This window comes from Schistocerca piceifrons, chromosome 2 (genome assembly GCF_021461385.2).
Source record: "Schistocerca piceifrons isolate TAMUIC-IGC-003096 chromosome 2, iqSchPice1.1, whole genome shotgun sequence".
Taxonomy (NCBI): Eukaryota; Metazoa; Arthropoda; class Insecta; order Orthoptera; family Acrididae; genus Schistocerca; species Schistocerca piceifrons.
Genome location: NC_060139.1, coordinates 693,048,705 through 693,073,060, shown reverse-complemented (window position 1 = coordinate 693,073,060; position 24,356 = coordinate 693,048,705). Strand labels below are relative to the sequence as shown.

Sequence of the window (24,356 nt, the reverse complement as noted above, 5' to 3'; positions counted from 1 at the left end):
GTTCGGTCGCGGCGGCGGCCGATTTAAATACCCTCTGCCCGCGGCGCGCTCCCTCTGCCGACCGCGCCCCGCGCCACGGTCGCGCAGTGGAACAGATTGCGACGGCGTCTGAGATGATGTTGGTGTGATGGCTCTGTCCGCCGTGGTCGTCACAAATATACGTTTGCTCGATTTACTTTTGGTTAACCCAATCGCTGGTTCCCAAGCCTTGCTAAGATTATAGCCACAGTCACGGTTTATGAGGTCGTCATTGGTGCGAATTTCGATGGCCTCTCTAACAACGCTGTCCCAGTATCTCGACATCTGTACCAGAATCCTCGTGCGGTCATACTCCATGGCGTGATTTTCCGACAAACAATGTTCAGCGACCGCCGACTTGCTCGGATACATCAGTCGAGTGTGCCTCTGGTGTTCACGGCATCGATCCTCGATGGTACGATTCATCTGACCATTCGCAGGAGAGCTTCTGTAAAGTTTGGAAGGTAGGAGACGAGATACTGGCAGAAGTAAAGCTTTGAGTACCGGGCGTGAGTCGTGCTTCGGTAGCTCAGATGGTAGAGCACTTGCCTGCGAAAGGCAGAGGTCCCGAGTTCGAGTCTCGGTCGGGCACACAGTTTTAATCTGCCAGGAAGTTTCATATCAGCGCACACTCCGCTGCAGAGTGAAAATCTCATTCTGGAAACCTTTTATTTTGTCGGTGCTTCATGAAATTGGTTTCTCACATGCTTGTTGAGGAATTTAGCCCACACACTCAATGACCCTTGTACTTATGGTAATAGAACAATGTTTTGTACTCCCTTCTGCTCTTTCCTATTACTCTCATCCTCTGTCTACATAGTTCTATCTGTTAGCTTCATTCCATTACCATTGTCTCTATAGATGGACCTGAGGTTTTGTAGTTTTGCCATCAGATGTTCTTCATTGTCGATCCTGTGATCTTTTGATTAAAACATACAGGGCGCATTCTTCTGCGCTGAGTGATGATGGGAGGGGGCATGCAGGTACCTGTCGGTGCTGGTGGATTTTCTGTGCATGATGTCATTAAGTTTACCATCAGGCTGTTGGTAAAGAGTCATGTTTAGGAAAGGCAGCACCATATTCTTTTCTTTTCCTTAGTAAATTGCATTTTGCTAAGGTGTCAGTGGAAGTACCATACCTAAGTAACCTGTCAACATGAATAGAGAAGATAAGTGCATCCAGTATTTTGGCTGCAAGCTGTAACAGCACTATGGGATGACAGTATTAGCAAAGCAACCCACACAGATGTGCAGAGGACCAAGGTGGCTAGGTCATGTAGTACTGGCATGTCTCATCTGGTACAAGGGAGCATGTAAACAGTGCTAAATCACAACTGCTACCTGTTTTCTCATGCACCTATTTCCACCCCTGTCGTAGGGAAACCGGATTGTCAAAAACTGGTATATGCAGCCTGCAACCAGTGTACGATACTCCTTGGTTGTCATCGTGCACGAGCTCCATTGGACCCATGGATGCCCGTGTGAATGTTCCCCCGAGCATAATGGAGCCACCGCCAGATTGTCTTTAACCTGCAGTACAGGTATCAAGGGGCTGTTCCCTTCCACGACTTCGGATTTGTGCTTTCCCATTGGCACAATGGGAAGGTATTGGGATTCATCAGATCATGCAATGCTCTGTCACTGTACTGATGTTGAATGCTGATGGTCACGTGCCCATTTCAGTCAAGGTGGCCAATGTTGTGGTGTTAACATTGGCACATGTGTGGGTCGTTGGTTGTGCAGGCCCATTGTTAGGAGTGTGTTCAGACACACTTGGACTCTGCTCAGCATTAAAACCTGATGTTAGTTCCACCACAGTTCACCACTTGTCCTGTTTTACCAGCCTGTCCAGCCTATGATGTCTGACATCTGCAATGAGGGGTGCCTGCCCAACCCCATGACATGTGGACATGGTTTCATATTCGTTTCACCATGTGTTGAAGACACTCACTGCAGCACTCCTCAAACACCCGACAAGTTATGCCAAGCCTCAGAGCCATCACAATCTGCCCTTGGTCAAACTCAGATAGATCATGCACCTTCCCCATTCTGCAGACAGGCAATACACTCGCTAATACTACATTCATCATGCATGTGTCTGACTAGCAGTCATTCCTTGCCAAGTGAAGGGTTTATATTGATAATATGTCAGTGGTTATAATGTTCTGACTGATCAATGTATATGTAAATGGACTGGGTACCATAGTAAAATGTGAAGTACCATCTGCCATCCACTTGACAGTGATTTGGAGAATGTAGATGTACATGTCAATTGTTGCACATGGTCATAACCATAAGCTACTGGTGGAAAAGGCCTCCTTTAGACATTTCCATGCATTAAAATCTTCAGCTGTGTATATTCATGTTTCTCTTTTTAATTGTTGATCATCTTAATCTTTTCTTATCCAAAGAAATACAGTGAAGAATTTCCTTGATTCATATACTGTCCATTTGCTGACTATATATTCTGCCACCTCCATTTCCTTTTTATTAGTTGTAATTATGTCTTTCACTTTGGTCTGTTTCCTGATGCATTTTTTTGTTTCTCTGCCTCCCCTAGTTATTCACAACATGTAACTCTCAGTTTTTGAGTGGTTTTTGCATCAGAAGTCAATGGCTCACTGTCATGTGTTAAAAGTGACAACATACTCTGATTGTATACATTCTCTCCAAACATGTCAGAAGTATTGTCCTGAAGAGTCTATTTAATTCACAAAAATTACTACAGGTCCTGGTCCTGTTTACTTTTCTGTTTATTTCTTTTGCCGTTGATACAGTCATAGTCAAGTGCACTAAACTATGAAAACTCATTAACTGGTTCTATAATTTCACTGTTTTCTTTTCAGGAGATTGATTATTTTGGTCTTATTGTGGTTACCTGTCAAACCTTCTTTCAAACATTCTCTGTTAAGTTCATTGACTTGTTTTGGAAGTTTTCTTCACTAGACACAAAGGGTGGAATGCCATTAGAAATGATTCAGTATGTTCTACTAAGATTTGTGTTTTCTTCATGTATAATGAACTGTAAACTTCCTGAAACAACTGATGAAAATAGTTTTTGTAAAATGGAAACTTCCCCCCCCCCCCCCCCCCCCAGACTTTTCCTGTGAAATGACTACTATTGCAGAGTAGTAAGTGGTAATAGGTTCACAAACAGGGTTTCTTTTTCCCAGTTACAATCAGTTTAACTTCTGAATGACTAAGTTCATACAACCAGATAATAATGTGAATAGACTCTCCTTATGGTTCCAAGTCAAATTTGGTTTTGTTTTATGCATAGATCTCCTTAGTTACAGAGTCCCATGGTCACAGAACTTTGTCACAGATGCAACTCCATGGCACGCCACACTGCTCTGCAGACTCTGAGCTCCTGCCTGCTCTGTTGTCAAGAGCAGCCAGTTTTCAACCACTGTTTCAGAAAATTTTCAGATCATTATAAGTAAAGGAAACACATGCCTTAATGAAAAATATTCGAATCAATTGCTGATGGTATCATAGTCTTTGTCTCTAGTGTAGAAAACATCCACAACAAGTGGAAGAACTTAAGAGAATAAGTTTGAAAGTAGATCTGAAAGTCAGTCAAAATAAGACTAAAATACTGTATAACCAAATTACTGGAAATAAAACAGTGCAAATTAGTAATGAAGTTACAGAAACAGTTGATAAGTTTATGCTATGCACACCCACACACGCGATCCCACAATCCTAGTTCACCAGTAATAGTGCATATCACCAACTCCCTTTGATCACCATATGCATTTGCATCCTTACAGTCATTACAAGTTATAGACCTATGTGTTTATGCACCACCCTGCATTCATCTGCCGAGGAGGCATTGCCTTTTTCTAATTTTTTTTACTGTATCCATCTTCAAATGTCCTTTGTTGAAAAATTAATAAAAGCTTTATACATTGGCATTAATTTCTTTTAGTTGCTAAAATACTCAGTTTGAAATATAAATGAATACTAATGTTCAAACCATATTTAAAACCACTATTTTGTCATACCCAAAAAACTGTTTGTGTGAAAACGGTGAACATATTTTCTAAGAATTATAGAAATCTAGTTTCTGGATTTAAAATAAAGAATAACATGTCTTAAAATTTTCTTGCAATGTGTCCACACTATTCCAAAGAGACATGGATTGTAATGTTTTGTGAAAAATGTTACTAAAATATTGTCAGTTGTAGAATGCCAACTGCTTAGAATAATAAACAGGTACAAAATTAATTGAAATTTGCATTTTTTTCATTTACTTTTACTGATGTTTCCAGCATATGAAAACAACATCATGGCCAATTAATTTAGTTAAACTGTATTAAATTATTGCTCATAATTGTGTTGCACAGGCTGCTGTTTTGTATTCGAAACAAACCATAAACCATGTTTATCCTACTTTTATGCTATCTACCTGCGTGTATTTATAGTGTGTGTTTTTCTCTTTGTTTTAGGCACACTGGGGTGTGACAATGGTTCAGCTCATTGCATTAATCTACAAGGATCAGCATGTAGGAACACTGCAGAATCTTTTGAATCTCTGGTTTGAAGCATCTCTTAGTGAAAGCTCAGAGGATAACGAAAGCAACACTTCACCACCGGTAATATATTTGTGTCTATTTTCATAATATCCTCTAAAATGTCAACAATAAGTTAATTAATTGCTGCCCTATCAACATGGAATTTTCTTCATACACAGAAAAAAGTGAAATGACACTTGAGAAGAAAATACTTAGCAGTTATTTTGATGTTAGATACTCTTCCTTTTTCATGCACTCAAGGGCAATTTAATTTTGGAATTTATGGAATGTGTAATAGAAGGCTATTGGGTTTTCTCTGTGTATCTTTCTGTTTACACTTTTTTCTGATTTTGATGCTTAAGAAACACTGTGTCTCAATCTCTGTGTACCTTTTTGCATCCAGTTCCTCCATGTTTCTGTTGTTGTTGTGTGTGTGTGAAACATGATAGTTCCAACAACTGCTCCCCTGTCACTCCAGTTCCTCCTTCCCCTTCTTATATTTCATGTACATGACAGAATCTTCCTTAGATCTTTCTACTTCAGTCTCTGTATGACACTGTTCTATGATCTTTAACAAATATATGAAAATTGTCATTTTTTGCATTTGTTTGACGTAGTTGTATTATCCTTTCTTTGTAATGACGCCTTTTCCTCCAAAAGTTAAATAATTGCCTGGTATGATACTTTTATGTTCTTTTTTTATCTTACTTGGTGTATTTTTGTCTTAAAGACTCTTTTGTGTCTGTTCTTTATAAGTAAAAATACTGAACTTTTACTGAATAATAGTAATTATGCTTAGCTGCAATAGCAAATTTTTATCTCAGTGGATACAAACACAGTTTGTCCTTCACAATTATGATAGGCAAGTCCGACTATTCAGCACTCAGAATAAAGTTCAAACTGATGTGGAACACATTTACAAATGGTACTAACTGGAAGACAGTAATATATGACTTCATCAAGGAATGTGCAACCTGATAATTTCCAGAATGGATGCCAACTCTGTCATAAGCAATATATGAGTACATTTGCACGCAGAATGAAATCCAAGTCCAAAGAGAAGAAGTCAACACAATATTGTAATGATGATGAATATGTGCTTCATGCAAGTACGTGGACTACTTCCTGCCATGATGCACACTTGTTTAAAGTGGCCAAAAACCAAAGAACTTTGCCCATCTGAGCTGTGCCTTCTGGCAGCCTCTGCTGCTGCATGGGGCAGTGATTATGCTCCAGTCTTTCTCCAGGCAACTAATCAATTCCACATTTATATCATTGCCCGCTGGTGGACTATCCTCATTGGTACTTGGTGGGTATACAGTATTCCTTTTAACTGACCCAAGTGTGATACAATATTCCTTCCCATTTTAACTGGCCCAAATGTCAGTAATTTCCCAAAGAGTAATGGGACCAATGACAGAGGGGGAACTGGAGATGCAGGTAGGGCAGCATGGGAGCTGACACAGGGACCATGACATCCACTTTGTTCAACAGTGGCAACAGAGTGGAGGCATCAGTGAGGTGGACTGGAGAAAGAGTGCCATTCCAGTGGTGCCCATCAGGACTACAGGAGCTGGGAGCTGTGTGGGTGGAGAGGTTAGCTCAGTCTCCATGGTCAGCTCTCTCTCTTTGTCAGTACTTCGTTGCTACTACTGAAATACTAGGCAGGGATGAAGCTCATGACGCGTTGGAGTTTTGCGCAATAATAATGTTTGCAGGGGAGGAGCACTCTGATGAGACCAATGAGCACTGTTAGGTGTTGGCACAAAACTGGAAATGTTTGCTCGCACAGTCATTGTAGCTTTGGGTGTGACATTCTTCCAGTGTCATGGCAGAATCTGATTTTGATGACATTGCAGGGGAATTGGTGCATGAGTCATGAGATCATACATTTTACGTCCCCTGTGGCCAACAACAGGGTGGGGCACCTACCCCAGCTTATGGGCACAGATGCGAGCCTAGACATAGGTGCCTGAGTATTAATAAGTGTGTGTTTGATGGTGCCATGTCCAAGATGCTGGGCATAACGGGCTGAGTGAAATTCATGGTCATTACCTGTGCAGCAGTTCAGCTGGCAGTGACCACTGATAGGGGTGGACTCATATGATGCTGGTAATTGGGTAAGGGCTTCCTCAGAGTGTGCCATTAGCACCTGAAGTTTAAAGGTCCTGACCAGCTGCTCAACTTCCAAATTTGATGCTAAGTGAAAAGGAGTGGTAGTCAGATTACCTATGCCATTTTGCAGGCTGAACTGGTGGAACTCAGAGCCAGGAATTGAGGACCATCATCAGAAACTATTGTGTGCAGTGCATTCTCTATTGTGAAGATACTGAACAGGGCACATATTGTTCAGAGAGGGCATCTACTACCAAAAGCCACATTTGAATAATCCAATGAAATCCACATGCATCAACTGCTCCCACAGATGTTATGGGTTGGACCATGGTGAAAAATGCTGCACAGGCCAAACTGATTTTGTGTACATACATTGCAGAAGATCTCCATTCATTCTATCCACCCATCTATTCCCACCCAGAAAATGTGATGCCTAGTCGTGGCCTTCATATGACTCATTCCCCAGTGCTTGTGATGTGAGCTGGAGTATACGGAGTCTGTGTGTGGGTAGTACGACTACTTTGCACTGTGTGTCCTCTGTGGCTAACAGCAGGATGCCATCAACAGCATTAAGGTGGTGTCACACAGAGGAAAGCATTCTGAAAGTGAAGCCTGAGCCTCTGGCTACGCTCCAGCCAAACCTGCTGAATTTGAAATAACACATGATGAAGAAATGGTTCTTCTGTGTTGCACTCATGTCATGATGGGCCATGATTGCGAACTCTGTTTGTGTATGCTTTATGTTTTGATTGATGGAAAAGCAAACAACCTCCTTTTTATTGAATCCTGTGTCAGACCCTGTTGGGAGACAGGATAACATGTCAGTGTTGACATGTTACAAAGTGGGCCTGTAGTGAATGTTGCAATTATAATTGCTGAGAAACAAGGCACACCTTGAAGCCTCCATGTCATTTGCTCATGGATTTTCACTTTGGATCAAACAGAGAGATAAGTAGCTCTGGTCTGTCACTAACTGTAACTTGATACCATATGGAATACATGGAACTTTTTCACCCCGTAAATTGTGGTTAAGGTTGTTTTTTTCAACATGAGAAATTTTTTGCCAGGGATAAAGTTTAGTATGGTAACATAAAAGGATGTTCTGTCTTGTAGGTGTTTGTGTGGGTTAGAATTATACCAATGCCAAAATGTGATGTGTCGGAGGTCAACATAATCCATATTTTGGGCATAAACATCAATAAAGAAAGAGCAGGTTTGAGGCACTCTTTTTCAGGTAGCAAAGGCTCTCTGGCAGCTGACAGACCACACACAAATTTAGAGGATGACAAATATAGGCCTACTTGGATATGAATTTTCCATAATAATTTATTTTCCTTAGAAAAGTTCATGGTGTGGGTTCCTGTTGTCATGTCCTAGTTCATGAATCATGGGCAAAGTATGAGTGGCCAAGTAAGTGGTCCTGACAGTCGGGATACCAGTTACTTTGGAATATGGCCGGGCATCTTGGACATATTCGGACTCGTGGTCACCTTTGTGCTCAGACGGCAAATCCACCGGTTAGTTCCTCAACCATTAGGGGTAAAACTCAATGGGATCCGGGGCAAGTAAGGCTAGCAACCTGCTTCCCTGGTACTTTAAATATGATGCTGGCAACAATCAGAGCAAAATGCCTCAGACCTTTGGAGGTGACGCAGTCCCACCTCTAATTGATAAACCAGGGACTCCTAAGATACGACTCGGCAAACGAATGGTAACAAGATGGGGAGCTATTAATATCAATGGGGGCTACTCTGGGAAGAAGGTAGAGCTAGCAGAGGCTGCAAGTAAGATGGGGTTGGACATTTTAGCTGTTAGTGACATTCGGGTAAGGGGTGAGAAATAAGAGGAAGTGGGAGAATACAAGGCCTACCTGTCAGGAGTCAAAGTAGGAAAAGCACAGTGGGGTGTAGGGCTTTACATCAGGAAAGAAATGGAACCCAGCGTAGTTGCAATAAGGTATGTAAACGAATGACTGATGTGGATAGATTTGATAGTGTCAAGCAAGAAAATTAGGATTGTGTCAGTATATTCACATTGTGAAGGGACAGATCAAGATAAGATGGATAGTTTTTATGACGCACTCAGTGATGTAGTTGTTAGAGAAAAGGACAGGGACAGTGTTCTGCTCATTGGTGATTTTAATGCCAGGATTGGAAATCGAACAAAAGGGTATGAAAAGGTTATGGGTAAATTTGGAGAGGATATGGAGGCCAACAGGAATGGGAAACAACTCTTGGATTTCTGTACCAGTATGGGCTTAGTAATCACAAACTCGTTTTTTAAACATAAGAACATTCATTGGTATACTTGGGAAGGCAGGGGAGCCAGATCTGTCATTGACTATATAATAACAGATCAGGAATTCAGGAAGGCTGTGAGAGACACACATGTATTCAGGGGATTCTTTGATGACACTGATCACTATTTAATCTGCAGTGAAATTGGAATTGTGACGCCGAAAGTGCAGGAGGTCAGGTCCATATGTAGGAGGATAAGAGTGGAGAAACTTCAGGATAAGGAAATCAGGCACAAGTACATAACAGTGATCTTAGAAAGGTACCAGTTAGTTGAATGTAGTCAATTACAGTCATTGGAAAAGGAATGGACAAGGTACAGGGACACAGTACTAGAAGTGGGTAAAGAATGTCTTGGAACAGTAGTGTGTAAAGGTAGGATGAAGCGAACAGCTGGGTGGAATGACACAGTCAAGGCAGCCTGTTAAAGGAAAAGGAAGGCGTATCAAAAATGGCTACATACTAGAACTCAGGTAGAGAGAGAAAGTTATGTTGAAGAAAGAAACAAAGCCAAACAGATAATTGCAGCATCCAAGAAGAAATCTTGGGAAGACTTTGGAAATAGGTTGGAGACTTATGGTCAAGCTGCTGGAAAACCATTCTGGAGTGCAATTAGCAGTCTTCGAAAGGGAGGTAAGAAGGAAATGACAAGTATTTTGGACAAGTCAGGAAAATTACTGGTGAATCCTGTTGATGCCTTGGGCAGATGGAGGGAATATTTTGAAGAGTTGCTCAATGTAGGTGAAAATACGATCAGTAATGTTTCAGATTTCGATGTACAATGGGATAGGAATGATGATGGAAATAGGATCACATTTGAGGAAGTGGAGAAAATGGTCAATAGATTGCAGTGCAATAAAGTGGCTGGGTTGGATGAAATTAATTCGGAACTCATCAATTACAGTGGAATGTCAGGTCTTAAATGGCTACACAGGATAATTGAAATTGCGTGGGAGTTGGGACAGGTTCCATCAGACTGGACGAAAGCAGTAATCACACCAATCTTTAAACATGGAAACAGAAAAGATGGTAACAACTACAGAGGTATCTCTTTAATCAGCGTTGTGGGTAAAATCTTCTCAGTTATTGTTGAAAGGAAAGTGCGAGTATTAGTTGAGGACAAATTGGATGAAAATCAGTGTGGGTTTAGGTCTCTTAGAGGTTGTCAGGACCAGATCTTTAGCTTATGGCAAATAATGGAGAAGTGCTACGAGTGGAACAGGGAATTGTATCTATGCATTATAGATCTAGAAAAGGCATATGACCGGGTTCCTAGGAGGAAGTTATTGTCTGTTCTATGAGATTATGGAATAGGAGGCAAACTTTTGCAAGCAATTAAAGGTCTTTACATAGATAGTCAGGCAGAAGTTAGAGTTGACGGTAAATTGAGTTCATGGTTCAGAGTAGTCACAGGGGTAAGACAAAGCTGCAACATGTCTCCACTGTTGTTCATATTATTTATGGATCATATGTTGAAAACAATAGAGTGGCTGGGTGAGATTAAGATATGTGAACACAAAATAAGCAGTCTTGCATATGCGGATGACTTATTTGTGATGGCAAATTCGATTGAAAGTTTGCAAAGTAATATTTCAGAGCTAGATCAGAAATGTAAGGACTATGGTATGAAGATTAGCATCTCCAAAATGAAAGTAATATCATATGGAAAGAGATATAAACGGATTGAGTGCCAAATAGGAGGAACAAAGTTAGAACAGGTGGACGGTTTCAAGTATTTACGATGCATATTCTCACAGGATGGCAACATAGTGAAAGAACTGGAAGCGAGGTGTAGCAAAGCTAATGCAGTGAGCACTCGGCTACGATCTACTCTTTTCTGCAAGAAGGAAGTCAGTACCAAGACTAAATTATCTGTGCACCGTTCAATCTTTCGACCAACTTCGTTGTATGGCAGCGAAAGCTGAGTAGGATTCACGTTACCTTATCAATAAGGTTGAGGTTACGGATATGAAAGTAGCTAGGATGATTGCAGGTACTAGTAGATGGGAACAATGGCAGGAGGGTGGCCACAGTGAGGAAATCAAAGAAAAACTAGGAATGAACTCTATAGATGTAGCAGTCAGGGTGAACAGGCTTAGATGGTGGGGTCATATTACATGCATGCGAGAAGCAAGGTTACCCAAGAGACTCATGGGTTCAGCAGTAGAGGGTAGGAGGAGTTGGGGTAGACCAAGGAGAAGGTACCTGGATTCGGTTAAGAATGATTTTGAAGTAATAGGTTTAACATCAGAAGAGGCACCAATGTTAGCACTGAATAGGGGATCATGGAAGAATTTTATAAGGGGGACTATGCTCCAGACTGAACGCTGAAAGGCATAATCAGTCTTAAATGATGATGATGAGAAAAGTTTGTAGTTCTTTAAGATTATGGAAATGGCAGTTTGTTTTATGCCTCCAGATGATCTGACATTGGTCAAAGACCGTCTGTACTTAATATATGTTCTGTTTATTTTACATGAGGTTTAAAGAAAGTGCACTTATCTAATCTACACTTAAGACTGTGAGTCTGGAGCCTATCAAACAAAGCAGGTAAACTGTAAAGGTGTTGCTTCCTCATGGTTCTTATCATGATTATGTCACATAAATTGTTAACACACTGCTGAGTAGTGAGCAAGAGCTGTTGCAAAAACCATCATAAGATTTCTGGCGCTCTTGTGACATTGATGGTAATCAGTTGTATTGGTATAATCCAATATGAATGTTTATTACAAGGATAACTTGTATGTCAGCATCCAAGGGTAACTGTAGATATGTACGAAGGTAAGTCAGTTATTATCCGCAATTAAGTTATATTTCTGTTTATTTTGGTAGTACTGTCGTTTTATGTTGATGACGCATGCTTTGTTTATTTGTTGGTATATCTTTGCAGTTTACAAGCTGCCAGGTTTGTTTTGTTATCGCTGCCGTGCTGTTAATCATGTCTGCTCTGCTGTCTATTTGCACCAAAGGAGACCAACGTTCAGTGATATGTTTTTTGTGGTCGGAAGGCGTATCAGGGGCCGAGTCTTTGATACAGTACGGGAACAGTGTTTTGCCACAGTGGAGTGTCTACGAATGGATTGGAAAATTCCAAAATGGTCGCACAAGTGTTACGCACAGTGAAGGAGCCGGACGACTGTTTATTGCCACAAATGAAGAAACCATTGAATGTTCACATGAAATGATTCTCTTAGACAGACGATTAACGATTGATGAAGTGGTACATCACATGCAAATTAGTCATGGTTCTGCCTACGAAATCATCCAGAACAGACTTAGGTTTCATAAAGATTGTGCAATATGGGTCCCAAATAACTCCCACAATTGCATAAACAAATGCGCTTGGACATCTGCAAAAAAACATTAGGATTGCTATGGCAATGAAAGGGACAACTTCTTAGACAGGATTATTACTGATGACGAAACATGGAGCCATCATTACGAGCCGGAGAGTAAACGGCAGAGTATGGAATGGAAACATCCAAATTCGCCGTGCAAGAAAAAGTTCAAGACTCAACTGTCCGCAGGAAAACTTATGCTTACGGTTTTTTGGGACACACAAGGTCCAGTACTGGAACATTATGGGGAAAGGGGCACAACAGTAAACAGTATATGTTACAGTGAGATGCTAAAGCCTGCAATTTGAAGCAAACACTGAGGATTACTGTCAAAAGGTGTTGTATTGTTGCACAACAATGCCCGTCTGCATACTGCTGCCCACACTGCTGAAATGCTCCAGAAACTCAAATTTGAAGTACTGGATCATCCTCCATACAGTCCCGATCTTTCCCCTTCTGACTATTGCTTGTTTGGTCCATTCAAACAGTCATTAAGGGGCCGTCAATTTGCATCAGACGAAGCAGTGAAAGAAGCAATGCATTCCTGGCTCGCAGCTCAACTGAGACCTTCTTTTATGAGGGCATCAGGAAGCTTGTACAATGATGGACCAAGTGCGTTGAAATGCAAGAAAATTATGTCATAAAATGATGTTCTTGTAAGTTTCCTATTTGATTACAATAAAATTTTATAACTTCTTTGCAGATAATAATTGACTTACCCTCGTATGTGAGAGATTGATATTAGAAAGTAGTGACCACCTGGTAAATTTGTTAGCAGTTTGTCTGTTACTAGGCATTGATGTTGGCCTTAAAATCGCCACATTTTCTAATGGCTTCAGATGGTTTATGAACAATGACTGTTGGTATGGCCCCTTCATTGTTATTGAAGCGATTACTCTCAAACCTGTGAAAGATCGAGGTCCGTCTTTTACTGCTCCTATGAGGGTGAATCAAATACAAACTGAAATTTGGTTTTACATGCCATTTCGTAAGTGGGGAGTGTCACGATATCTTCTCATTGTTGCTTTTGTTTCCAGTGATCATTCTCCACAACTAGAACATTGTCATACTGTTTCTTTAGTCAGTATCGCAACATCAGAGCAAGAGGTGGCGTTATCTGTTGCACAATGCATTGTAATCAAGTTTCTCACAACAGAGGGCATAAAACCATCCAAAATTTTTAAAAATTTTACAGCACAATTTTTACAAGGGTAAGGAAAAGTTGACATTGCTTGAGGACCTGCAAGACTGAGGAGAACATTTGCATTGTTATCCAGCTTATTGAAGATAATGGCTGAATAACAGTTGCTGAAATTGCTACTGAGGTTGGTGTAAGATTTGGTAGTGCTTAGGTGATCATTAGTGATAACCTTGGATTTAAAAAACTATCAACAAGGTGGGTACCTCATCTTCTCACCACAGAGCACAAATTTTGTCATTTTGAGGTGTGCAAACAGCTACTGACATGCCACCAAACCAAAGGGGAACATGTTTTGCAGTGGATTGTGACTTGTGATGAAATGTGGGTGCACTGTTACACCACAGAATCCTAAAAAATCAGTGCAATCAGCTGCATTTCTACACCTTTTTTGAAACAGTGGCTATCCTTGTAGGGGTATAGATTCTTTGTTATAAGTGCCAATTTGCCGCCAAGATAGCTGCACCCCAATATGTCCATATTACTGAGTGGCACTGCAGCCCTGGTGTCAATTTGAAATAGCACACACACAATGTTAATAGTGAGGCAGAGCAGAAGCTTGGTCAGTGCTATCACTTCTGAAATGGTCTACAACACTATGCAATGGACCACTGTTCTGCCTTGTCATGATGTGATGCACTGGCTCATGCAAACTTCCACTAGGTTGCCCTGCTTGTTGCATATCAAGCATTGCACATCGTGATATGGGCACTGACTTCTGGTTTGCTGTATGTGGCATTTAGCATACGAGTTATTCAGTTTAAAACTAAGGGTATTCATTGACAACATTGAGGAAGTGCAGCTTCAAGAATGCTACCTCACTGGAACAGGAGCAACATTGTTCTCCATGCTCCTCAAGTGTATCAGCTACCAAGAGTGTGAAGGTTTTACTACAAACAATTGATCTGTGTGACACTACCATGCGAGGGTGCGGTGGTGAAACAGAATTAATTTTGGAAGTTGAGAGGCAACTGTCCTCAGGGTCACTGTCCTGTAGGTAACTATCCTCAACTGGTTGTAGGTTCTGACAATGTCTAGCTATCTCGTACCTCATTGTCAAATGCTTGTTGAGCAGATATCATAGCATCAAACAATAAAGCAGGCTTTGTAAAACTGTGCAGGCATTGTGTGACCTTTCTGATCGAGAGCTAGCCACACTACAGTGTCTTTAACCAGTGAACTTGCATATGAACCCTTATAGACAAACTGTGAAACTAGAAATACCTATGCAGTGCTAATTTATAGTCCTTGATTTAGATAATTAATTATGTACAGTATATGAATTCAGAGCCCTACATGAAATCCCTGTGCAATCAAAAATTGCAATAAATAAAACTTAAATTTGGTAATATTCGAGACATGCTGCCACAAACACGAGATAGAACTTGATACCTGTGTTGTGAAATGCAATCTTGTACCTATGTTGTGAAATGCAATGTAAGTGTGGACATCCTCAGTAGTGCTGTCTGTTCAAATAAAAGCCCTAAACAGCGATAAACTGCTGGTAAAATGTCTCAGAAACAGTTTAGATTCTAACACTAGAGTTTCAACGTATTGTTTGCATTCATTGGCTTTCAGATTACATTTTTCCTCTTAGTCATCTGATTAACTTGATGACTAACACCATTAAGTGACTAGGATTTCTGATATGGAATATAGACAATAAAATGTGTAAAGAAACCACTCACTGTATAATGGAGGTGTTGCTCAGTGGAACTAAAGAGAGTTACATTACACTGGACCTGTGGACTGACTGGATATGTTGGGCTGCAGCTTTGGAAAATATCTCCCCCCACCCTCCCCCCTAACCTCTCCATCTCTCTCTCTCTCTCTCTCTCTCTCTCTCTCTCTCTCTCTCTCTCTGTGTGTGTGTGTGTGTGTGTGTGTGTGTGTGTGTGTGTGTATGTGTGTGTGTGTGTGTGTGTGTGCATGTGTGTGTGCGCGCGCACGCGCGCTCTGAAGATAAATACCAGTTCATAAGCTGAGTTGCAATGTTACACTGCTTAATAATACTGCTATATACTGAGTGGTTATCTTTATTCACGTTATTTATATTCCAATTTTAAAAGCAGATTCTTTGATATCAGAAGGTCAGGATACTCATTCAGTTCATTTGGTCTGACAATTAATTCTTACATTTTGTGTAATTGTTTTTATTTTGTTCAATGATTTATTGAAAAAAGAAGAAGAAAATTTGTATATAATTGCTTGTAACTCTAATATTTGTGCAGGATCAAGGTGCAGAAGACTCTTCAACTATGGTAACGTCAGACCCAACATCTGATTCCTCAGACAATGGTGGTAACAATTATGAGAAATCACTCACTAATCACTGTGGCACTGGTGAAATGAAACAAAATACAAATGAACAACATCCCTCAAAACAGGTATACCATATATGCTAAAAACACTAATTTTTATAATAAATTGTCAGTATCACTGATGGAGGATGGAGGAGTGAGAGCCAACTTACTGAGTAAAATTATTTATTTCAGGTATTGCAAGTAGAAATAACACATATTTCCTGCAACACTATAAATTAAAATTATGTTATCTACAGGGGTACATATGTACCTATGTATTGTTAAGCTGGAATGATTGAAGCAAGATGTCAGATTAAAAATATGAAAGAATTAATATTCAATTTCTAACATATGGAACTTTTTAAAATAATTTGTACATAATTGTGTGTGTGTGTGTGTGTGTGTGTGTGTGTGCGTGCGTGCGCGTGTGAGGGGGGGAGGGAGAGAGAGAGAGAGAGAGAGAGAGAGAGAGAGAGAGAGAGAGAGAGAGAGAGAGAGAAAGGTAGAGAGAGGGTGAGAGGGGGGGGGGGGTAGAGGTAAAGAGGAGGGCTGGGGAGGATGGGAAATAGGAAAAAATAAAATTTTTTGTTGAAACAAAAAGAAGTTGTAAACCCTAAATCAGGAAAACTGTCAACACATAAGCTAAGCCTGGACAACATATAAGTCAGGGATGAGAGCTTTACCTGAATAAAATTGCTTGGTGCAAATGTTACAAGGTTATGTAAAAACACAATGTGGGAGCAGAATTTGTTGAAGAGGCTATGAGAAATGAATGAAAGAAATGGAAAAAATATTATTGTTATTGTTATTAATGAAGTTTGAAGTGTAAATTGGGACAGAGAAAAAGATAAACATTTTGAAGAGAATTGCAGAAAGAGGAGATGCAAGCATTAATTAGGAGCAGGTGGACTCGTTAATGAATGTGAAACTTCTCTCATGGTTTCTTCATTCCCATCCTTTGTCTTTCTGCCTCTGCTTGACCAATAAAGAAAATAAATAAATAAAGTTTGACTTGTAAAAACACATTTAATGAAATTTATTTTTAATTGGTTCTTGTCTGCTATTTCCTGTTCAGCTGAAGCCATTTTTTGTCACATTCTTCCTGCTTTTATTTTTTTGGTATTTCCACTATACCCTATATTAGCTATTACAAATATTGTTACTTTTAAATTCATGTACCATCAACACACACAACTTTTCATTTTCTTTGCTGCAATATACCCTTCCATTTTTTCCTGTTTTTCTCCATGTGTTTATGAGAGAGTTTTAAAAATTATGAGAGTGAAAAGTTTTGCCTATTTTTAAATTTATGAGTCCCACATCAATATGCTATATGTTCAATATAACTTGGCATTTTGTGTGAGGGGTGCTGAGAGCAGAAGAATTAGTGTCAGTCAGTGCTGACATGTTTCTGCCAACATTAGCTAGTAAACAATAATGTCTGAAATAGCATTTTACAGTGGTATTTTGTAATTTGCAGTCACAAGATTTCAGTTTTGGCAATATAAAATCATTTAAACAGTTGTTCTTTTCTTGTATTATCACCTACGCTTCTGTGAAAACACAGGCACAACATGATTTCAGATGTTTCCTGATACACAAAGGTAGTCCACTCTCAGCAGCTCTGGCACGAAGTGCCAATTTATGTTGTGGGCATAGTAAGTAATGTTTTACTGTCTCATAAGTTGTTCATAAACAGAATTATTTTTCTGAAAAGTGTACATCTGTGATAAATTAAAAGACTTTCCTATTTTATGGACAAAAAGTGTTACACATTATGGCAATGTCTCAGTACACATTTGTTACATTTAGAGGCATGATTTTAAAGATAAAAAACTGTTCCATTTTATGCAGTAGTTTAGCACCCTTTCATAACAATATTTAAATACAGGGTACTCAGATTGGAATTTGGCAGTGTAGAGAATAAGATGTTTAAAACAAATTTTGGTAATTTTTGTAATGCTGAAATAGTTGTTAGTAATGTTGCTTGTTAATAAGGGTACTTGGAAATTAGTCAATGATTTTTGAGACATTTAATAGATATAACCAAATTTATAAAAAATTATATGTTTCCAATTGTTTGAGACATTTAATAGATATAACCTAATTTATTAAAAATTATATGTTTCCAATTGCAGCATTCTTATAGAAAAACATCTCACTGTGAAGCAAACAAAGCAAACAGAAAAAGTAAGTTCCAAATGGAATTCCTGTAAGACTTCTTCTTCTAACTGTAATTTCCATGTGAAAATAAAATAAACATTTTCTGCACAGATACAGTTGAAATCCAACGTAAGCCTCAAACCCCAATGCGACCAAATAGAAAACTAAGTGTAGGCAAAACCTTCAATAAAAAAAAACATCGGAGTGATTCTGAAGAAGTCACTCCATCTCACTCAACAGCCACTGAACAGAAGGTAATGATATTAATGTTTCATATTTGTTATCTGGAAAATATATTCACCTTTATTTTTTGTCACTTATTTGCCAGTAATATGGTCACATCGGATATATTATCTCTTCCTCAGTGGATATTATTTCAGTGTCATTATTGTTTCACTGTTTTTCTTAAGAAAATACATTTGTAAGACTTTTGTCTCTAGTCCTGTACATCTTTTCACATTGCACCAACTACCTCTCTCACGTCATGGATATCTTCTGAAATGTGCAAAACTGTAATATTTAATATAACCTACATAGTTTTCAGTTATTACACATACCTAAAATGAGAGCAAATTAAAAGTTGGGCCAGACTAAAGCACACTGAATTTTATCTCTTTGTGTTTTGCACTGTTATGTTAGACTCATTTTGGGACATTACAGCATTTTTGTTGCTTTCCACATGTTGTTATCCCCATTAATGTGGCCATACCTTTCAGTTGAGCTAAATAAATAGTGTTGTTAAGGAGGTTTCTGCAATGAGTTATCAAAATGGATCTTTCCCAGTCAGGTGCACTTCACACACAACATAGTCCCAACAGCTGGTCTATGGAAACATCCAACAATCTTAGAAAAGATTGTCCATCAGCATCAGAGCTTTCAGACTATGGATATGGTACTCAGGTGGAAAATCAAGGTTCTGTATCAACTTCCAGCAATGATGATGACAGCCCACAATTTAAAAGGTGTGAGTCATTATAATTTTTGGTTTACAAGTGGATTTTACATAATTACCTACTAAATGTAGATATTGTGATATTAACTCATTGAAAACTGGCATTATTGGATAATGTTAATGTGAAAAAAAGATAATCTCTTAATGAAATTAAAACAGCAACCAGTAATTATTACAGAATGTACTCTTATTTATCCAAACTGTATGTTTCACGGGTTTCAAACTTGAGAGGTGCATCTTGAGATAATGTTCATATTTTATATAATATAGAATACATTTTGATATTAATGACCGTTCTCTGCCACTGTGATGAAAGTGTAATGGAGTAGTGGTGTCAACGAAAATCCTTGATCATTTATGACTGAATGACTAGGACTGGATGCAAAATCAAACAATGGAAACTCCAGATAGGAATAACAACAAAGTAGGGAAAGACAGATTGCTACTTACCGTAAAGAAGACATGTTAAGTTGCAGACAGGTGCAATTAAAAGATACTTTCACAAAGCTTTTGGCCATAGCCTTCATCAGCAAAAGGAGAAACACGTGCCATTCATACACACAAGCAAATGCACCTCGTGAACACATGACCACCCACTCCAGCATCTCGGCTTGCATCCCACGTGATAGTTGTATTCCAGCCCAAGATGGTAGAGCTGGCAGTCATGTGTGCATGAGATGTGCATGCTTGTGTGTGTGACTAGTGTGTGTTTCTCTTTTGCTGATGAAGGATATGGCCAAAAGCTTTATGTAAGTGTCTTTTAATTGTGCCTGTCTGAAACTTAACATGTATTTTTTGTGGTAAGTAGCAATCTGCCTTTTCCTGCATTGTTAAGATCAGATGCAGTAATGCTGATATTACAACAATCAGAAATATGAAGCAAAACACTGTTATTTCAAGTATAACTGTGACTGTGGAAAGCAAGAGATTTTTTTAACTGGTATTCCATTTTATTTTTAGAAGTACATTAAGTGTAGAGCACTTCATACAATATTTCAATTTAATGATCAGCCGAATGGTTGGAATTTTAATTTTGGTTGTAAATTACCTAGTTTTTGCTATGTTGATTAGGTAGGCTTCTGGCTTGTCATCATAAAAAGTCTAACAAAATAACATCTATAATATTTACCTGGGTAGAAAGCAGCCCTGTTCTGATAAGTATTTACAATGACAGTAGCATCAAATTCCTAGAAAGTAGTAACTTTTGCCTATGCAACATGCTCCTCCAATGCAAATAACAACAGCCACAAAGAAAGAATATAAATGGCAAATATCTTCAAAATCTTATTAAGGTCATGTCAATGGGCAGAATTACATTTCAGACTGAAACTCTAATGGCTGTGAAAGCTGGAAAGGCAATCGGTAATACAGGTAGTTTATAAGTACTTGTGTGGTGCCATCCTTGACCTACTTAGATTTTGATTTTAAAATTGTGAGATAGAAATACTGACCAGCACTTTTATTCAGGAGAAATGTCTCTACCACTGACAGGCACATATAAAAATAAATTCACTGTCCTAATTTTTGAAACTAATAGTTCCTTCTTTGAGAGAAGGTTAAAAACAAAGGGCAGATAATTCAGACCTCAGGATGAGAGGGACTCGCCTGTTGTGAGGAGGAGTGGAACAAAGATGAAAAGGGGGAGGCTATGACGCACCAGAGAGAGTAGAACTTGATAGAAAGAGAGAGGAAAGATGAAAAAGTAAGAGTGTAAAGAAACTAAAGGAAACAATGACGCAATACACACATACCCACCCACAGCTACCCACCCACCAACCAACACACACACACACACACACACACACACACACACACACACACACAACACACACACTGATGAGCCAAAACATTATGACCATCTGTTTAATAATGTGTTGGTCCACCTTTGGAATGCAATACACTCCAGATTCTGTGTAGGATGGATATGACAAGTCATTGGTGGGTTTCTGGAAATACAGGGTGTCTTAAATCTTTTGGATCAAATTGAAACATGTGACAATGGGTCCACATCCAATTATGTTCAGACACTGAGATAGGAAACCAATGCTCAGAAATGCATATTTACTATGTTATGAATATACACAGTGTACACCAATTAACAACAGCCTAGCTCATAGTAATTGTTCAAAGTGATGAACACTAGTCATAATGCATACTCGGCAACAGCACATGAAGTTGTAATGCACTCTCTCAAAGATTCCTGCTGTCTCTTGTACTAGGGTTCATGCAGCATGGACCCTAGCAAGCAGGTCTTTGTCCATTTCTACAGTCTTTCTTTCACTGGTGTCTTGACATAACCACAGAGCAAGAAGTCCAGAGAAGTGAGATCCAGTTATCACGCTGGCCATGGGATAAGACCTCTGCCAGTCCAGTGATGAATGTATATGTTGTTCAGGCACTCATGGACATTAACATTGAAGTGGGCAGGTGCACTGTAATGTTGAAAACACATCCTTTCACAGACAACAAGGGATATGCTCTCCAAGAACTGTGGCAGCACATGTTTTAAGAACACCAGGTAACATGGACCAATCAGATGCAGAGGCAGAAAATAAGGTCCAGTTAGGTGATCCTCGACAGTGTCTACCCGTACATTGACAGAGAATTGTTGTTGGTGATCGCCGATGTGTGTGGTATGGGGATTGTCCTCACTCCAGATATGGCTGTTGCTGTTGTTGAAATGATCATGGGTGAATGAGGCCTCTTCCATGAACAATACAAGCTGTATGAAGTTCAGCACTACAGCACTGCAGTAGATAATCCATTCACAGAAATGTATTCTGGGCTCAGAATATGTTGGTTCTAGTGTTTGCACATGTTCTTTTTTGATAAGGGTTTAATACCTATTCCACTGGTGCTCTCTACACTGTGCCCTTTGAAGTGGACATTTTGTGTGTAAGTTGACAGATGCTTATTGCTGGGTGGTTGGCTACATGATCCAACACCATCTTCTCAAAGTCTGATTTTCAGGCATATCTCAGGTGAAAACCTTATCCAGCTCTCTGCAGTGTGAATGACCCTGTCTCTTGTAATTTGATATCCATGGAGATAAACATCTTCCAATTAAGACGACACCTGTTGGGAAAACGTTTTCTGTGTTTCTGTTGCTCTGTGGGCACTACATCATGTCACACCATACATTAAATGCATGTCTGCCAACTCTATCAATAAGTTATGTACCATCTTTGACTACACATCATGCACTGTACAAGCTAACACACTTCACTATGAACATATCACAAGCTGTCTGATGCAATGGACAACTGACACCAGGGATAATGGTGATCATGTGGCTCAGGTTAATGTGCCAGTGTCATGCTTGCAGTTGTCACATGACACACGTGCTGTGAGCCAAGTTGTGTACAGTATGATTGTTTGGTGCTCAGGGATGTATGCTGTTTATCATCTGCTGCCTATTCCAGTGTACGATAGACACCCAGAATCTTCATGAGAGAGTGGCAGAACTGCATGGCCTGTTGCAGTACACACATAGAGACGGTGATAGTCACTTTGAACAATCACTATGAGCTTTGTTGTTGTGTCCTGTGTATGTCCGTAACACAATAAAGTGCATTTCGAATTGTTGATTCCCTGTCTCAATATAATTGGTTGTGAACACATTAACACCTGTTTCAGTTTGATCCAAAAGGTTTGAGACACTCTGTACATGGCACCAAACGTGTATACCCAGGACACAAAAATTCTCTAGGATTATTCCACATTCAGTTATCACTTTTATGGGCGTGTATATCGACAGGTCATTTCTGCACTGGACTGGGCAAAATTTCATTATGTAGCAGTAGCTGTCGAAATACATCTTTAAAAATACCATTACAAATATGTTCCCAAAATATAGCAAAAAATACAGTTTGAATAATATTTCTGCTAGGATAATATGGCAGATAGTTGAAATTATGTTTCGAATGTTTATTTACAAGGCCTCATCCAATAACTGGCCGAATCCATGCTAACTGAATTTATTTTGTTCATTTAATAAAATTTGTTGGTTTTTCCTCCTATCTTGCTTTTGTACTACTGGAAGCTTTTCATGGATTTTACTGTTCACACAAAAGTTTCACTTTCAATTTACTGTTGCGCCTGAATATGGGGCGGAGACCCAGAAATTAGGTTGTGCAAGATGTAAATAATACAAATTTTGTACAACTATAGCTGAAGTTTCAATTATGAAACTTACATAACAATTGTGGATGTCATACTAACAGAAATTTATTTCCCTTAATGACTTCGAATTAGATTTCTTGATAAATTCCCTGATATAAAAGAGAAAATACTGTATTATTAGCAGTAAGGCGGCTTCCTCTTTCATTTCTTAGCCCCAATCCATATTCACCTACTATGTTTCCTTCTCTTCCTTTTCCTACTGTCGAATTGCAGTCACCCACGACTATTAAATTTTCGTCTCCCTTCACTACCTGACTAATTTCTTTTATCTCATCATACACTTCATCAATTTCTTCATCATCTACAGAGCTAGTTGGCATATAAACTTGTACTACTGTAGTAGGTGTGGGCTTCGTGTCTATCTTGGCCACAATAATGCGTTCACTATGCTGTTTGTAGTAGCTTACCTAGCTTACCCTCACTCCTATTTTTTTTATTCATTATTAAACCTACTCCTGCATTACCCCTATTTGATATGAATGTAATTAACTTCCTCAAAATCAAAAACTTTCATTGAGTTGACAATAGCCCAAGTAAAGTACCAAAATCCTATTTTCACATATATACAGTCACAAATGCAGTAAAATACTGTCACAGAGGATTTTTCAAGACAGACTGAAATTTATCATCAGTCCCCTTTACAAGAAAGGTAGTGAGATATTAATAATTATTAAAAAATCGCAATACTTAGCTCCTTCTTGAAGGTACTGGAAAATATTATGTATGCAAGAACCATGAAAAAATCTCCTTCAAACTAAGAAACTTATTAAGCCCCAATTTGGATGCCAAAAGAATCTCTCCACATAAAATGCTATTTTTCAATTCACAAATCAGAATATAGGAAATTTAAATAACACAAAATATTGCCAGCTGTTATATTCTGTGATTTGTCATATGCATTAGATTGTGCTGTTCATAGTATTCTCCTAGAGAAGTTAAGATGTTACGGTATTGGAGACCTTGCTGATAATTGGTTTCATCCTGTCTAACTAAAAGGATGCAGGAATGACAAACTAAATACCTTATCCTGGAAGTGAATCCACCCCCATTCTCATTGACCAAACTGTGCTGTTTGATCCTCAGTGACATAATTGAGAACTGCTTAATTTTTCCAAAATTACTATTTTGCTTTTTTTTGTAGAAATATACTGATAGCTGAAACCCAAGCAACAAAATTGCATTATCACACATATAACGTATATATATCTGTAACCAATTTCTCGTCAGATCAAAAGCCATTGTACATTACTAAGTAGAATCAACCACTACAAGCAACA

At 39.1% G+C, this 24,356-nt stretch overlaps 1 protein-coding gene across 2 annotated transcripts in view; it reads left to right on the top strand.

The window, feature by feature from the left end:
* Positions 1 to 24,356, top strand: part of LOC124775108 (protein timeless) — a 384,357-nt gene that overhangs the window by 223,729 nt on the left and 136,272 nt on the right. For both annotated transcript variants that reach the window (XM_047249934.1, XM_047249936.1), the window contains 5 exons: positions 4,469 to 4,615; positions 15,711 to 15,866; positions 17,921 to 17,972; positions 18,057 to 18,199; positions 18,729 to 18,907. In XM_047249934.1, coding sequence (XP_047105890.1) covers positions 4,469 to 4,615; positions 15,711 to 15,866; positions 17,921 to 17,972; positions 18,057 to 18,199; positions 18,729 to 18,907 — 677 coding nt within the window. The remainder of the gene's footprint in view (positions 1 to 4,468; positions 4,616 to 15,710; positions 15,867 to 17,920; positions 17,973 to 18,056; positions 18,200 to 18,728; positions 18,908 to 24,356) is intronic.